This window comes from Chinchilla lanigera, unplaced genomic scaffold (genome assembly GCF_000276665.1).
Source record: "Chinchilla lanigera isolate Chin_1 unplaced genomic scaffold, ChiLan1.0 scaffold00044, whole genome shotgun sequence".
Lineage (NCBI taxonomy): Eukaryota > Metazoa > Chordata > Mammalia > Rodentia > Chinchillidae > Chinchilla > Chinchilla lanigera.
This window is the reverse complement of record NW_004955445.1, coordinates 7,054,694-7,072,813: the sequence shown is the minus strand read 5'-3', so window position 1 is coordinate 7,072,813 and position 18,120 is coordinate 7,054,694. Positions and strand designations below refer to the sequence as shown.

At 52.4% G+C, this 18,120-nt stretch overlaps 1 protein-coding gene across 1 annotated transcript in view; it reads right to left on the bottom strand.

The window, feature by feature from the left end:
• Nfatc2 (nuclear factor of activated T-cells, cytoplasmic, calcineurin-dependent 2) overlaps positions 1 to 18,120 on the bottom strand; it is a gene marked incomplete at its 5' end in the record, with an annotated part of 117,324 nt that overhangs the window by 80,386 nt on the left and 18,818 nt on the right. Inside the window, 1 exon segment of the mRNA XM_005392294.2 lies at positions 15,136 to 15,307. Coding sequence (XP_005392351.1) covers positions 15,136 to 15,307 — 172 coding nt within the window.

Genomic DNA, 18,120 nt, shown 5'->3' with positions numbered 1-18,120 from the left:
GCCGGTTTCCGCTTCAAGTTTTCCTTTTACTTTCAAGGGGAAGCGTGCCCACACCAGTGACTCAACCCACTTCACACTTGAGAAGTCCGGCCCCCTCCTCACCTCGACATGCCGCCCCAAGCCCGTCCCCTTGCTCTGTACCCCATTTAGATCTTTGCTTGAAGCTCATAGCCTCCCCCAGACAGTAGGTGACCGAGGCTCCATCCACCCCATTCCTGAGTCGGAGAGGTGGAGTACGAGGAGTGAGGGGCGGCGAGCCGCGGCTGCCGGGAGAACTTGCTGATAGACTCGAAGCAGCGTTCGCTGTAAGAGGAAAAAGCTCACGCCAACTCCTGACGGGTCACCAAGGCCCGAGCCCAGCTCGGGACTCAACCGATGATGCCCTCAGTGAGTGGAGAGAGATCACTACCAAGATGACGGCCGCGCACTGCCCTGACCTTGGCCGCAGGTGGCCGTGGCAGCAGGACACTCCTGAGAGTCCTGCACGTGGGCACCCTGTCACTGGACAGGCAGCGTGCAACCCGCCTCTTGGGGGCAGAATCCCTGCTGGCCCCAAAGTCTCCTTTCTTATAATATCTGAGTGTGGCCACAGCAGTCGGCTTAAAGAAAAGAAAAAGGGGAAAAGTGCAGCTTCTCCATGATTTAAAGAAAAAGAGGCCAATGTCACCGAGCCGCCGGCGATGCAGAAGCGCACACGTCCTCCCTCTGCTATCTGGGGGTCCGTCTGACCCGTCCTGAGCCAGGATTTCCTTTGCTGATGGCAGAATACACACCAACCACAGCACTGTTCACAGCAAGCACAGCAGCTGGAGCGGCCACGGAAACCCAGCTTGCCCCCTGCTCACGTCCGTGGAGCTGGAATCTGTCCGCTTCTGAGTTGGAAGCCAACCACAAGCGCATCCCCTCCCGACCGCCAGGCGCAGGGGAGCTCAAACCCACCATGCCGCGGGGTCCACTGTGTCATCTGCACAGGAATCCCACGCAGCCCAACCAGCTCTGTTTTCTCACTATGGAAATGCATGGGACAGGGGCTGGGGATTTAGCTCAGCGGCAAAAGCGCCTGCCTGGCAAGCGCAAGGTCGTGAGTTCAGTTCCCGGTACCGGAGAAAAACCAAAACCAAAAAATAAATAAATAAATAAATAAATGCATGGGACAAAACAGACCCTGATTCTACAGAAACAACAAGCACTGCATAGAGTTGGGAGGATCTTTTCTATATCAAAAAAATAAATCTCTGAGCAACCTTTTGGACATCAAAAGCTGGTGATCCAAATTCTCTTTTCGGAGTATTTCCCAGGGCAGCCTGCAAACCCCTGCCCTGTTCTCCAAGGAGATCCCCCCAGGTGAGGGACGTGAGTGAGTGAACTGGGCCTGGCTGGCACCAGGGGACCTGGAGGGCCTCAGTCAGGCCAGAGGGAGGCCACTGAGCAGCTCCTAGGTGTCACCATGTGGGTTCCGCCCACTGTTGCCGGAGCTGCTCCTTCCCATCCGCTAGGAATCCACCTCCGTAGGAGCGATCCAAGCTGTCAGTGTTAGGAGACCGTGTCCCCTGCTGTCTGAGAGCCTGCCCAGGTCAGACTCATGGTGGACAAACTCGGTCCGTAAGCACTGAGGGTTCTCTCACCTGCACGCTTGCCAGGCCGCTAACGTGCGCCCTCCTCCGCCAAGTCCACGCCCCGCCCAAAGCCTCCCCGCCGCCTCCCTCTGCTGTAACCCTGTCTCTCTAATCTACCTTTATCTCTACAAGCAAAAAAAAGTTATGACGCACTCACTGGGCGTGTACCTCCAGGACCTCCGCTTAATCCATTACTGTCACTGGCTCTTTTTTGGGGGCGGGGGCGGCATCACTGTTACACTTTACAGGTACAGGGAGGCACACAGGAGTTGCGGCACCTCCTAGAATTCAAATGCAGGTCATCTGAGGCCGTTCCCTCTGCTGTCAACCTCCCTGTTAAAACTGCCCCCCGATGACCTCAATTGTTTCTCTGTCCAGCAGCCTGAGAGCTCCCAGACCTGAGTGCCAAAGCCCGGATTCTCCCCGCCGCTGTGCTTCCCGGGGCGCCTGCTGAACAGCCCCGGCACCCAGGTCACACCTTCTGCTCCCCTGGCAAGAGGGAAGGCAAATCCAGCCAAAACCCAAGGCAGAAAGAGGATCGGAGTGAGGGGAGGGGCACGTCTGAGAGAGAACCTTCTTTAAAGGCGCTTGCCAGGCTGCTCTGGAGCCCCTGAACATCCTGACCTCTGCACGGTGCCCTTCCACAGCTCTCTGTCCCCCTGCTGCCTTGGTGGGAAGCCCCGGCCCTGAGCTAAGGCACCTTCCCTGGCCACCTGCACACAAGCCCACCCCTCCCGGGGGCTTTGGCTCCGCGCCGGGTCTCTCCCGAATCAGCGGTCAGCACAGCACCCCTCTGCTCAGGGAAGGGACAGAAGAGAGCGGGGGGGCCCCTCGGAACAGGAAGGAGATGGGGGTGCTGGGGGGCTCGCTCGCTGTGGACACAATGGACAAGCCCGCTGCTTGTTCAGAGACCCCCCAATCCCAGCACAGCCCTAAAAGCACCAGTTCAAAGTTAAAGTTAGACACACGCAAGGCTGAAGCCTCCAGGGGAACCCGGAACTCAGCAACAATACTCTCTTTGACTGGGAAACCACAAGGGAACACCCACAGCATACTTCTTGATTAAAAAAGGAAAGTGAAAAATAAGGGTTTTTTTTCTTCTTCTTTTTAATCATTATAAAACTAACTCACGCCTCCTCCATCAAGTCACGACTGCTGCTGGCCCCGGGTGAGCCAGAGTCACTCTGGCCACAGAAGCGAGGGGCAGAGGAAGCCAGGGTGCGTCCTAGTGAACTGAACTGGTCCTTCTGAATCACTGTCACTTCCTTCCTCCGCTTCCTCTAGCACAGGAAAGCCATCGAGAAGCTGCCTGTGTCAGCTGGTCCATCACCGGACTCCGGCACTGTGCATCCGAGAGGCCGCGGTGACACTGACCAATCATTTTTCACACCAGAGATGAAGTGCCTGCCTTGTGACAGGCCCTGTGCTCAGGACAGGAGGGAGCGGGCTTGGAGGGATGATGGACGGATGGGCAGGAGAGGAATGGGTGGGTAGATGGATGGAAGGAAGGAAGCAGGAGAAGTGGGAGGGGAGGAGAGAAAGAAGGAAAACACACCAGGCCATACAAAAAAAAAAAAAAAATAGCACATACACAGCAGGATAGAGGGTGGCCATTCTGATAGACAGAAGAATTGGGATGCCTCTTTGAGGAGACAACAGCTGAATGGTGCAGAGAAAAATCATGTGGAAATCTGGGAGACCAGAGCAGCAAGTGCAAAGGCCCTGAGGCAGAAGCCCATTTGGAGTACATGATAGTGGGAGAGGCAAGCAGGGACCTAATGACATGGGGCCTTGAAGTAAGTACAGAGTCTGTGTGGTGCAGAAGGAGGGGTCACAGAGGGTTTGGAGCAGAGGATTGGTGTGGACCAAGCTATACTGTGAAGACTCTGCCAGCAGCTACGAAGGGAGCAGACTCGACAAGGGCCTAAGAGAAGGAGGGCGGTCACCTAGGGGGCTGCAGGTATCACCCAGCCAAGGGATGATGACAGCCTGGTCCCGGTGGCAGAGGCACGGTGGCCAGACATGGTCGACCCAGTGGTCACCAATCTGCAATATCCCCTCCCTGGTCAGATGCAGCCCCAGGACAGATGCTGAAAGATTAATGGGATTTGGGTCAAGTTCACAAGACAGAGAAGTGGCCAGGAGGGAGAGAGAGAATCAGAACCTGAGACAGCCCCGCCGCCCACCTGCACGAGCCTTACAGGGGGCCATCTCACCTTTCCTGGGGTTCTTCCTTTGCAAAAAAAATGTTTAAATTGTTACTTGACACATAGTAAATGCACATATGTATGGGATACAGTGTGGCATTCCAACACTTGCATTGGACATGTGCTGACGGGCATGTGCTGACATTACATGGCCTCAGACATGTACCATGTCTCTGTGCTGGGCACTTTCAAAATCCTCTCTACTTGACGTTCCGAAATAGCGGGGCTCGGTCTTCCCCTTCTAAGACACTAGGACCTGATTCATAGGGTTCCGACGGGCGACACAGGTTGGTGCTTAAATAACATCTAGCTCATTATCCATGCTCAAAAAAGTAATACGCTCCACGCCCTGCCTTTAACAACCTCAGTCATGGCTGTGGCGATTTATAACGCACGTCATGTGAGCCTCTGCGAGGTCTCCGCAACCGAAGGCGGCAGTTCCTGATCAGGCCCTCGGGAGGCGGAAGCGGACAGCTAGCTCAGCGGAAGGACTGGCCCTCACTGAAACAGTAGCAGAGGCCCTGTAAAACGATACACGAATCGGACCCGTGCATCACTCAACTAGATGATTTCCAGGCCTCCTCCTAGCTCCATCTTCATTCCCAAATTCTACAGAAAGAGAAAAAACACCAGCATGGGGTTCAAGTCCAAGTCCCCGAATGAATCAGCCCTAAAGCTGCCGGAGAAGGTGGGGAAGGGGAAGGGAAGCCCGGACTCCCACCCCGAGCGGACAGAGCTGACCACGCCCCTCCCTGCTGGGTCGGGCGTTAAGCCTGTGGAGGGGGCTGGAGCTTCCGGGCGTACCCCGCTCAGTTTGGGCCGAGACTCCACAGTGCAGAGAGGAAAACCGCACAGGCTGAGATTCCAGAGCGGGACACGGGCAGAGGAAGGAGCCTGCCGTCCTCCGTAGCCCATCCCGCCGCCCACACCAGGCCCTCCTGCCGGTTAGGGCGAGCCCTCACGGGGACAGGCAGGTCCTGCAATAAGCTCAGCTGTCAAGGCCAAGAAGCAGCCTTCCCCGTTCTCTCTTTTTGATGATTACATTGCCGGTGGTGCTGCTAGCTCGTCTCACACTTTTGGGCAGATTAGCGAAAGCTAAGTCTCCCTCTGTGCCTCAAGCAGGTACATGTCAGAAATGGTCCCGATAAACACACAAATGTGAATGGCACCACACGATGTGAAAGGCAGTGCGCAGCCTGTGGAACTGTACCCAGGGATGCACAGAAGAGTTCCCAGGGAGACTGGAGACCTCCAGCTATAGTCTATGGTCCTATCCAAGGGACTGGAATGTCATAGCAAAGCTCACATGGAAACCAAAATCTGTATTCACTGTCAACACTGAACTCATGAATCGGACCTATCTGGCTCCTACTGCTATTCTGATGCCTAGGATAGCCACCAAGCAAGCTCCTGCCTCAGGACCTTTGTACTGGCTATTCCCAATGCTTCCAACACTTTCCCCCAAGATAATGAATGACACAGCTTACTCCCTCGCTGCACTCAAAATTCTGTTTAAATGTCACCTCTTCAAGAAGTTCTATAATAGCATCCTTACCACCCCACAGTCCCCTTCTGTCCCCCTTCCCTCCTTCTTCTGACTTCTTCTGACTTCCATCATCCAACAGATTGTAAATCCACCAGGGTGCCAGCTCTTCAGGCCAGACAGGCTCCGTCACAAAGGACTCACCCTGCTGTTGCAGTACAGAAGCTGCCACAGACAACAGGTGACTACATGGTGTGGCTGCGTGCCAATAAAACTTTATTTAGAAAGGCAGGTGGTGGGCTGCTAGAACAGACTATGACCTGCACATAGATGGCCTGGGGACTGTGTAACCTGCAGACTCCACCTCCGCATGCTGCAGCAGGGCCTGCGATGCTGCCTTTCTGACACGTTCCCAGGCATGTCCGTGCCACTGATCCGGGGAGCAGGAAGCACCCGGCACAGGTCTGGGCAGATGGCAGAGGGCTAATCAATGCTTGCTGAATTAACAGAAGATGCCAGGAAACCCACTCCTGGTCCCGCACAAACTGGCCTGGCTCCCTCTCAACGGCACGCCACACCTTTATCCTTATCACTCAGGGCTCAGATTTTACCTGTACCGCATCACCTTCCAACGCACAGCGGAAGGACAAAGTGGATAGATATGCGCTAAAGCAAATGTGTGCTGACGGCTCCCTCCAGGTGCCTCGGCACGCGACCAGGTGAACCCAAGGGTTCAGAACATTCACCTGATGCAGGTTCCCAAACTGTATCCCCCAAGACACACCAACAGGCACGTAACAACCATCCAATGGGAAGTGGGGATGCGCTTAGCAGGAACCCAAGCTACATGGGCAAAGGTCTATGGTTAAATAAACAATGCTGAGATCAGCTCAGCTTTGCTACATACCTGTGCAGAAAGTCAAAATGCAATGCCTGGGCTGGGGATATAGCTCAGTGGCATAAGCGCCTGCCTGGCAAGTGCGAGGTCGGGAGTTTGATCCCTGGTACCGCCAAAAAAAAAAAAAAAAAAAAAAAATGAAATGCCTTTTCACATTCAACAGGAGCGCTGCCTTGGTCACTGATTAGGAATTTAAGATGTCCTGGGCACTCTGCCAAGCCCCTGACGCTGGCGACAGTGGCAACGAGGGCCACACACATAAGCACAAGAACATACAGCGCCTCTCCGAAGGGACGTTCAGGAAACGGGTGGTGCAGGGGCCTCAGGAAGAGGTGGCAGCCCCCAGGTCACTCAGGGAGACCTTGCCCTGTTGTGGCTTTGTACTTCTCAAATCCCACACCGTGTCAACGCACTTCCTCTCCCAAAATTCACTTATAAGGGGAACCAGGGCCGTGTGCGTTCGTACTGCACTAAAGAGAGATTTACACGCGTATCTCATTTGCTCCCATAAAAACTCTAAAAGGTATGTAGTGTCCACTCCGACTTGCTGCTGGGGAAACTGAGGCTCCTGGAGGTCAGACCCCCCTTGTTCAAGCTCATGCTGCTAATGCGGCGAGAACAACCTGGGATGAAGCCACAGGCAGTCAGGTGGGTCCCACGGCCCTCAGAAAGCGGGTCTGAGGGTCTGTCTGCACTCGGAAGCAGATGCCCTGGGAGGGCACGGGTCTCAGAGCCACACATGGGCACACACGCTTCCCTGAGTTCTGCCCTCACCCTGGCACCCAAGGGAGCATCTTCACCACCCTGGAAGGATGCACCTGCCCTCGGGGCAACTACCGCTCTGCCTCCACCTGGCCGAGAAGGCAGACAGGGACACTCGTGGCCTCAGTGGCAAAAGCCTTGGTGACCTGACAAGCAGACACTGATGTGAGGTTTGATGGGATTAAATCTGTTTTCTGAACCTTTCAAAAATACTTGAGCATCAGAGCCCTTGAGAGCCACCTGGGAAATTATCTCAGGGTCATTAGGGATTTCTATTTCTCCTTCATGGCCTAAGGAAGTAAGAGTGTAAGCGTTTGAGCTAGGTCACCTAGGTTCGGTTCATGGTTCACTCACTTCCTGCGTGGCTTTAGGCAGGTTACCTAACTTGCATCTCTAAGTCACGAGTGATGCAGTGAGAGCTCCTTGGGGACGTCACTGAGCCTCGGTTCCTCGCTCCCACAGCAGGGGTGTCACGCCCACCCGGGCTGCCCCAGTGACAGCCCCCTACACACAGTAGGTTCTATGAACAGACCTGACCATGGCCAGAGCCGGCCCAGTCTTCTGGGAGGCAGAGAGCCAATGGCTCTGACACCCACATGGGCTCCAGGATGCAGAGGACAGGCCCGCGGGAGAGGCCACCGGCTGCCACTTCCTCACCACCCCCTCCTCGGTCCCCTTAATGGCTCTGTTGACAAGGCAGCCGGGATCTTCTGAGGCAGTTTGGAGTCTCATTCATGGCCTCAAATTAGCAAATGCTGCATGCTCAATAAAGAGCTCTCCGCCCCACACCCCAACCCAAGGCCCTGGGAGGCGGCAGGGCGGCTGAGGACGTGGGAGCGCCTCTCTCACGCCACGGCCTGCGGCGGGGGAAGGGGCGGGTCAGAGTAAGACAGCGAGGGGCCTGCGGGGCTCCCGGGCATGGTCGCAGCCTCCTCTCTCACCCACGCTGCAGCTGACAGGTGCGTGGAGACGCACCTCCGCCTCCAGCAGGTGTCCGCTCCCCATGCCATCACCATTTGGAGGAGGCAGGCGAAGGGCAGAACCCAAATCCCCGGCTCAGGGTCCCCTGCCCACGTCACCTGGCCAACCCGGCACTTGGCCTAGGCACTGCAGAGGAGCCTGTCCTGAGCCTGTCCCACCTCACCTCCCATCAGCCCCCTGGCCAGGGACCCCACAAGTCCCCGGACACCGTCCGTGTGTGCAGGCTCTGTGCCTGGGGTCAAAGCGGAACGGCCAGCAGCAGGCGGACACCGAATCAATGAACAGGAGAGGGCAGCGCGTGCGGCCAGAGGTTAGAGCCACGGTCAGGGCTGCGCTGCTTCCTGGCCCGACACTGGGCAGGTTGTGAGCACTTCCTGTGACTCCCTACCCATCTGTAAGCGAGTAACAAGAGCCCAGATGCGGCCTAGATCTGATGAAGGCGAACAGATAGCCGAGCAGGCACAGGGAGCTCATCTAATGCCTGCGGAGGTCAAAAGGGCCCAGATCTGTGGTTTGGCTTCCACATGTCTCAGCAAAAGAGCAATGGCTTAGGGGCCTCTCAATTCCCAAGGCCACTGGGTAAGTATCCGAACCACTTTGGCAGTCCTAAGAACCGCACCTAGAGCCTTGAGCATGCTAGGCAAGTACTCAGCTATTGAGGTACATCGATACATCCCCAGCTCTTTTAATTGTTCTTTTTTATTTTGAGACAGCATCTCACTAAGCTGGCCAGGCTGGCCCAGTACTTGAGACCCTCCTGCCTCAGCCTCTCAGGTAGCTGGATTATAGAATTGTGCCACCACGCCTAGAACCTAACTACTCTCAGCAAAACAGTCTGAAAGGCAAAGGTCTTCTTTACTTTGTAACTGAAGACACGGCAGCTCCGTGGTCACCTGGATCTACTCCAACAACTTCCGCCAGGCAGCAAGGTCTTCAACAGAGCGGCCTCTGCCTTCTGATTCTAAGCCCAAACCAAGCACGGCCGCCACCGTCTGGGGCTGACATCAGGTGCGCTGCCTCAGCACTCCATGCCCCAGTTTCCTTGTCTGTAAGGTGAGCACAGTAATTCTACCACCTGCACCCCATGGCGTGGCTGCACGACAAACTAGGTCACTCTACGGACAGCACAGCGAGTGTGGTCTCCACTCCTCCGTACCATGGCAAAGAGCAGGGTGCAGGGACTGGACAAGGGGGCGATGCGGAGCCCTGTGTGCTCCCACTGCTGTCCCTTCACCGCCATGTTCCAGCACCTGGCACACAGTAGGTGGCTAGCGGATTCTGAATGAAGGAAGGAGTGGGCAGAGGGTCCCCAGCCATGGCAGGACACCTCCTCCACCCACTTCCCAGGCCTGAGCCGCCTCACCAGCCTCATTCTTCTTTCTCTCCCTGTCAAAAAGGCCCTTTGAACCAAGGCAGCAGCCCTGATCAAGACAAATTAGCATCAGCAAGACCAACTTCCTGTCGCGTGTCTTAAAAGGAAGGGGGGAGGCTCACCGAGCGCTAAATGTTATCAGCCCAATAGAAGCCAGCAGGCCTGGCCAGCTGCCAAAGTGCGAAGCTCGCTGTCACACTCCAGCTCCGCCCGGGAGGAGAAAGCCCAGCTGGCTTCTTTCTGCCCATCCCTAGATACTGTTTAAAGTGATTCCCGGGTAGTGCAGAGGCCAAATCCAGCATCACGAGCAGTCCCGCCACCCGCTTCAATGATCAAAGCTGGAGGCTCTGCCGGCCTCCGGGGCACTGGCGGTAACCCGGACAGCAGCCTGCGGGCCCCGCTCCTCACCCTGCAAAGCGCGTCACGGCTCCCAAGTGGGGTGGAAAACAGGCCGACCCTGCAGGGAATTCCTCCTGAAGGAGCCACCCGGGGTTTCGTCCATACAGCTCCACCTCTGGCGGAAAGAATCACTGCTGTTGGAGGTGAGGCCACAGCCAGCGCCGTCATGTGACTATCCCCTAATGAAAGGACAGATGGGGAGTGCAGCAAAGTACCCTCCCCGGGGGCCTCTGTGCAGATTCCACAGGCATGGAGGCGGCCAGGGAAGGGCTCGGTGACACTGGTGTCACAGGCCACCCTCCGGGAGCTGTGGGGACACTGGAAGCCCATGTCTGCCGCTTTGTATGAATTGTCGTCTACTCTGCCCGGCCCCAAAACAGAGCCAGGCAGGACACAGGGCGCCCCAGAAGGCTGCTCTCCAGGGTGAGTCAAGTGGCTCCTTCTCATGGGATAGCTACAAGGGTGTCCGGCCAGTGGATGCAGGCTCCCAGGCTCCGCTGGAGGACTCCAGACTTGTTCCACCTCAGGATTTAGAGCTTTTACAGGATCAGCTCCCCAGATCTGGCTGAAAGAGTACCACCCTCTAACTGGACAGTTCTTAGAAGCCACACACATACAGCTCCTGTGGCCCCTCCCTTCCTATGGGAAAGCTTCAAGGAGCACATTTCTTACTTACAGCAGGGTCCCCCATCTAATCCTGGGGGACTCCCTGACCCGCCCCCACACCCACCTCCTCCCTCAGGCAGCCCGGAGCACTGCGACGGCAGCAGCCTGACGTTATTGTGCCCAGCAAAGTGCCAGCCACGGAACGGGTCCTCCATTAAATCCTGGTCAAGTGACAGAGTCAGGAGATCCAAAAGCACTTAGGGTGTTGGCACAAACTTTCTTCCAAGAGCAAGTTATATTCAAAGGAAGGAAGGAAGGAAGGAAGGAAGGAAGGAAGGAAGGAACGAAAGAAGGAAGGAAGGAGGGAAGGAAGGAGGGAAGGAAGGAAGGAGGGAAGGAAGGGGGAAGGAGGGAAGGAAGGGGGAAGGAGGGAAGGAGGGAAGGAGGGAAGGAGGGGAAAAGAGGAGAGGGGGAAAGAGAAAAGAAAAAGAAAAAGAAAAAGAAAAACCCCATCTGAGCCTGGTGCACATGTACACTCTTTACTTCTACCTTTTTTTTTTTTTTGTACCAGGAATCGAACTCTGGAACTTGCCCTTCCAGGCAGGCGCTTATGCCACTGAGCTAAGGAGAGAAGGTGAAGCCACCCCCTGCTCACCTCCCTACACAAGGAGGGGCTTAAAACCACCAGGCATGCAGAAAACTGAAACTACAGTATGGCAAATGTAAGAGGGGAGGGGACTGCGTAGCTACGCGGGTGTGAGGCTGTGGTGGGGACACAGAACCCTCCTGGGTGGAGCAGGCTGCGTGGCTCTTTGGGCAGCGAAGAGGACGGCCCTCCCCCTTTTGGGGGGCTGCTCACCCCCGTAAGCAGTGACATCTCAAAGCCTCCTCTCACTTTTCAAAGGTGTTTCTTTTTTTCTTTTCTTTTTGCCCTTCCCTTGTGGTACTGGGGTTTGAACCCCGGGCCTCCGAACTAAGCTACAGTCCCAGCTCTTTTTTATTACTTGTGTTGAGACAAGGTCTCCCTAAGCGATCCAGGCTGGGCTTGAACTCGCAATCCTCTTGCCCCGGGCTCCCAGTGTGCTGGGATGATAGACAGGCGCCACCACACCCAGCTCAGAGGTTTCTTTTTGCTTTTTAAAACCAACTTCCTACACTAAAAAGCGGGGATCAGCACCCTTCGTTTTGAAGAGAACAGTCTGCTAAATGATTTTTTTAAAGACCCACTTTGCATCTTTTGACTACAAATTTTTCAAGCATACACTGGGTTTTCAAAGCTACGCGTCAGAGGGGGACTGGGTCCTCACAGGACTTTGGGAATAGCTGGGGGCATCCCTGGGACCATGCACGCAGCCTGGTCCCCTCTCTGGAGCCTTCCCTGCCCTCCTCGGCCCCCACAAACAGTGCGGAGTCCTTGCTGGCGCCCGCAGGGCTGCATTCTCCCTTCCTGCTCGGTGCTTCAGCTAGCTGCTTCTCCTGGCCTCTCTCTTGATCTCCACCGCTCCCTATCTCCACATCTGCTTCTATTTCTGTACTGCTGCCCCGCGCTGGGCTTCTCACATGGCCCCGGGGCTGGCCCCAGCCAGGGCCAGCAGCATCCCCTGAGAATCCGCAGTGGCGCCCATGAGCTGGTGACTGGGCTTGGGGCTCGCACCAGGACAGCGTGTCGACCCCGGGGAGGGAGTGGCAGATAGGACATGTGGACACTTCCTACGTGACCTTCTCTGCACCCGCAGAGCACGGCAGAGCCTTCTGCAGAGCCGCGCATGACCAAGCCGTGCACCAAGTAGGGCTTCCGCTGTCCAAAGCCTGGCTCCACCACTGAACAACTGTGAGGACAGTTTCATGACCTCACCTCGATGTATCCATGACCTGCTTCATACCTCTCTTGTGAGGGTTAAATTCATTAACACATGTTCAGCGCTGGAGTCAGGGTCTCACCTGCAGTAAATGCTCACTGCGGCTTTATTATTATCTTGGTAAAACATGGGCTCACGAGGGTGAGATTTGTCGGCTGTTCTGTTCTTGTGCACCGGGCCTGGTCTGTTGTACGTGCTCAAAAAACATTTCTTGAATGATCAGTGAAAAGATAAGAACACACAGCCTGAAATGGACAGAGATTCCAGCAAGAGCCTCTTAACTCCTCCCCCGACCTTGGCTCTTGCCGGCCCCTCATGGAGCAGCCAGAGCAGGGTCCTGCCAGAGGCTGAGTGGGATCGTGTGTCTTTCCTGGTCTCTTCTCTGGCCCAGCCCCGCATGCTCTGGACCCTTGCTACTTCTATTCCCTCTGCCTTTATGCCCCAGTCATACTGGCCTCCTTCAGCTCCTAGCGTGAGGTCTATTCCTTGTGCCCCTGGGCATTTGAACATGCCACTCCCTCAATGCAGCCTCAGCTTGGGTCTCTTCCTAAGGGAAACCTTAGCCGATGCCCTTCCCCCATCTGCATCAATGCCTCAGCTTTCCACGTCCAAAGTTCCTACACCCGTCCATTCCACCAGCCACTCCTAATCCTTCTCCCACTTGTCTGATTAGTCAGTGTCTCTCCCCACTATGAGCTCCATGAAAGAAAGCCCATGGCTCCTCACTGCTCCTTGTATTTCAGCACCACAGGACACAGCATAAACACAGGAGGCTCTCAACACATGCTTGCGGAATGAGCTGAATGGATAGACTAAGCCAGAAAAGACCTCCTGGGCCCTGGCTTCCCAAGCCAGGAGTGCCAGAGCTCGGGCTCCTAGCCTGGTTCTGTACAGGATCCTGGCAGCCTCCCGGAATAGACTTTTCTGCCAGTCTGCTCTGAATGAGTTTCTCCATCATTTCTAGAAGCTCTGATTCTGACAGTCTCACAGCAACCTGCAGCCCAGGCAGCCCCCTCGTAAGACAGGTCAGTGCGGCTCAGTAATGACAGGAAGACTTTCTTTGCAAAGGCTACAAAGACAGTGATAATAGACAGACCATCACTCCACCAACACAGGACGAAAGTCGCACTCAGGACCCAGCATCAGGCTGCAGCCCTGGCGGGAGGAAGCCCATGTTCTCCCTGGGCCCGCTGCCCAGGAAGGGACCTCCTCCCCCACCACATGCAGGGCTGGGCCTGGAGCAGACATGCGGGTCCCAGTGAGCTGGGGGCAGAGTGCAGCTTCCCAGGCCGCAGAAGCAGCTGCAATCCACGGACATCAGAAGGGAGGAGGCGGCTCTGGAGCCCCGGAGGCCTTGGCCAAGGGTCAGGCCGAGTCAGCGCAGGGAGAGACCACGGGGCTTACCAGAGGGAGCTGCCATAGGGTGGATGGAGGACTAGAGGTGGAGCAGGGCCAGCACAGTGTAGCTCCAGCCCACCAGTGTGGAGAGCCCCGCACCAAGCATCCACACTGCCAGGCCTCCGGCGTAAGCATGCTCCTTGGAGTAAGGCACTCCAGTCCTGCCAGCCAGGGCCTGTAGCCAGTCCTCAACTAGATCCACACAGAAAGGAATTTAAAGGTTGAGCTCCATAGTTAGAAATGACTTGGGCCCTCCACAAATCCATCCTCACAAAATAAAATATAAAATGCACCCTGCACAAGTTCAAGGAGATCAGCCAGTCACTGCACTGCCTTTAGGAGGAACATAACAAAATCCACAGTCACTACAAGATTCAAGATACATTATTATCACAATGCCAGAGTCAGTAATTACTGTCTATACAAAGACAGAGAAGATGTGACTCATAGTCAAGGAAAAAAATATCAATGAATAGAAACAGATTCTAATATCACTGCAGTGTTAGATTTAGAAAAAGCAATTTCCAGGATTTATAAGTTCTTACTATTACCCCAGAAGTCCTTAACCAGGGGTGTACACACCAAAGACCTTGTGGAGATTTTAGAGTTTAGAGTTTTTGTTTGTTTGGACTTTACTCATGTTATATATAGTTTTTAAGTGTTTTTCAAAGTTCCCCAAAATCTGCTCCAAGGGTTCTGATATGCACAATGGATTACGTTTTCTCTCAGAATATTTCACTTTAAGGGACACACACACACACACACACACACACACATACACACATACAAGTTGCATTAATATACATATATTGGAGATTCTGGTTGTTCAAGCTGGTTGGTGGGTGGACATCAGTCAGTAGTTCCTGGTTAACCAGACCATACAGTTACCAATAATATTTCACTCTAATCATTTGGAGAAAAAAGCATACTTCTCCACTTATTTGGAAAAAAAGTACTTCTCAAGTTACACCAAATGACAAAGGATACTGATTAAGAAAAAACAAGAAAGCGCTCGCAACTATAAAGTTTTTCAAAATCAGAGTTCAAATTACATGTTCATTACAGTATCAAGTATATATAGTAAGAGAACAATGTTTGTGGCTAGAAAAAAAAAGATTACAGGTAATATATCAAAACGCTGATAACAATTGTTTTAAATAATTTGATTATATGCCAGTTTAATTTTTCTTACTTTCCTGTATTTTCCAAGAGTCTTGTTTTTCCTCGATAGACTGTTACCTAAAACTTAAGGGGATGCTTTAGAAACCTTCTGTCAACAGATAAACTTCTGCACAGTGCTAACCATTTCATCATCAAGAAGAACAGGGAAGAATCTTGCATGTGAATATCATTTTATTCTGATCTAGTTAAAAAAAAAAAAATACCTTTCTTCTCAGGTTTTTGATAGCCAGATTAGCTTCTGACCCTAATCGAACCTCAAAATGTCTCATTCCTCAGAGGAGTCAAAGGCCAAGACACACACCTCAGCCTTAGATGCTACAAACAGCAGCTCAGGAATGAACCACCTAGCGACAAAGAAGAAATCGGTCATACCTGCACCACAGGGTGGCCTCCTGTTGGAGCTTTGACAGCCCCTCGGCTGCCCTCTGTCTCATAGTGGGCCCGGTGATGGGGCTTGGGCTGCACCTCAATCCGCAGCTCGTAGGAACCCGACTGATTGGAAAGTGGCCACTCAAGTGGAGGGAGGGATGCAGTCACTGGGATGCTGAGAAAGAAAAGGAGACAGTCATGTGCACAGTAAACCAGAAGCAGTCATCCACTTATGTACAATAAATATAAATGGCCCCTTTTCCTGGAAATTGTGTTCAGTGGTACATGAACAAAACGCTGGGTGTTGAGGAGCTTTGTATTGACCGAACATGACAGGCAAGGCTCTTCTTAAGGTAGACATCTTTTTCTTTGCTTTTTTCTTTCATCCTAATGAAGACAAGGAGACCAGCTTTTCCATGTATGCAGCTCATTTTATTATATGTCAGTTCCACCATGCGTCTGGTTGCTGTTGATGTGTCCTTTGGGAATTGTGAAGAACAGCACCCCCACCCCTCAAAGCACTCATTGGCAAGGATACTTTCCTTTTCCAGAGGATTAAGGTGGGACAAAGACTTAAGGGCAATCTGGAGAAACACATGTGTCCCTCACTGGCCATGGGACTTTAAGCAAGAACTTTGTCTCTCTTACTCCTAGTTTCTTATAACTTATAACATGGCGAACCAAACAGGTGGCATCTGACCACTGTTACAGCTCATATTTTTGATGATCTCATCTAGAAGTGTATTTAAGGGAGAGGTTATCCTCAGCCACGATGATTACTAACTGGATCAATAAATGATGGGTCATCTAACTACATAAAGGTCTCTGGTTTGGGCGTGGATGAGTCAAACCATTCAGCCCTCCTAACATTAAATGAAGAGCAAATCTCAATAATATGACTAGAGTTACACGCTCAAGTTCAAGTTCCAACTTTACCTCCACTATCTGGGTAACTCTGAGCAGATACCTCTAACTCCGTAGGCCCTAGTTTCCTCAATCATGAAATGAGATACTGAAATCATATAAAGAGTTTATCACAGAAAGTGCTCGATAGATATTAATTGTAATATTTTTCCTGTAATACGTTCTGTTATTTTTTATAAACTCTCTAACTTGGTTATGGTATCAGAAATATATAACCTTCATATCTGTCTGTAAAATCTTTGAGGGGATGCCTTGCATTCCATTTTCTTATATAGGCTCAATGCTGCCTACCATACAATAGGAGTTTGACATATATGCTTAGGATTACATCACCGAGGAGCTGACCAAGGTCTGGAACATCTGTCTAAACTACTCCCCGCTTTACAGAACAAAAAGATATTTCCTCAAGACAAGAGAGTAAGACACAGTCCAGGCTTCAACTTTGGTCTCTTGACTCCAAGTCCACGATGTCACTCATCCCTCCACAGTGCCTCTTAATTTGCTAATTTATTTGAATAAATCCAAGGAAATCTCATTTATAGAATTGCTCTAGAACTATTCCTGCCAGTGAATACTCAGTGGGTGGGGGGATGTGTGGATGAACAGATGGATAGATACGTGAGTAAATGAATGAATAATGAATGAATGAGTGAGCAAGCAGCTTTATTTCAAATAAATCTTGACTATCCAAAGCAGCTTTGAAGTTGCATATGCATGGATCTGTGTCACTCTGCCTTGATTCTTCACGGTGGTAGAAATCATTCACCCGATCAGAGTATTCATTCCCACTTAGCTTAAGTTGTAAGAAGCTGACATTATCAACTGGACTGAGTGAAGCCCCAACAATGAAGCCAGTCCCATCCCAGTTTCTACCACCCAGGGGCTGAGATCAGCAGAGGTGGGGGCAGTACCTCCCTCCTCCCTGTCAGTGTCAGAGTCCAACTTTTTTTTTGTCTTTTTAAGACAGGGTCTCACTATACAGTTCAGGCTGGCCTTGAAGTCACTTTGTAGCCCAGGCTGGTCTTGAACTCGCAATGATCCTCCTGCCTCTGCCTCCCAAGTGCTGGGATTACAGGCATGCACCACCACACCTGGCAAAGTCCAATTTAAACATACAGTATAATCCCACTCAAAACTGCACCCTCACTGTGTAAGAGTACCTCCATCCTTCTTTCCAAGCACCCTGTACCCTCCTCACCCCGAAGTTTCAGGGTGGTGAGGTACCTTCCCTTCCACCTTGGTGACAGTGTAACCGGCTTCCAAGACCTGCCTGCAGCCAACATGACACCCATGTTAAATACACCTATTTCTATCACGCATGCAAATTTGAACTTTTAAGTTTACAAAATAAGATAAAAAGAAAAAAAACACCCACTTCAACCCTGAATGGATAAATCTTTTAAAGTATCAAAGTTTTTTAGTGTGTCAAAGATTTACTGCGATATCACCAAGTTCTAATTCCTAACCTTGCTTGGTTCTGAAATAGGTATCTGACATGGAAGGACAACTGTATGAATTAGACCACCAGAGCCAGCCTGAAGTCCTGCACTTTCATTCTAGCCCTGTTCCAAGCTGTTCTCAGCTCCCCTCATGAAATACATGTCACCGTGAGGGTTCCCCCTAATACCCACTCTGTCGACCTTACAGGAAATGTTTCCAATATCGGATGAGTTGGCACAGATTGGAACCAACTAGGGCCTAAAGGACTCTAACACTTAGAACCTCTCAGATCAAGCAGCAGGATGGGGAAGAGAGGATTTTACAAACAAAATATCACATAGATTTATTATAATCGTATTTCATACCGACCCCCTCACCCTGAATCACCAGATAAAATCATGAGTTCATGACTGACCTCTAGCAAAAAGAAAAAAAAGGTAGGAATCTCATAGTCTACTTCCCAATGTAGCCACCAACTAGCTGGTGATTTTAGGCTTGTTGCTTCACCTCTCTGAGCCCAAAAGCTTAGTCTATACCAGGGGTCAGCCTAGAACCACATTTCCTAAGGAGGCTCTGTGAAACTTCAGTCCCAGAACTCGGAACTCTGGAGCCAAACGGTCTTTG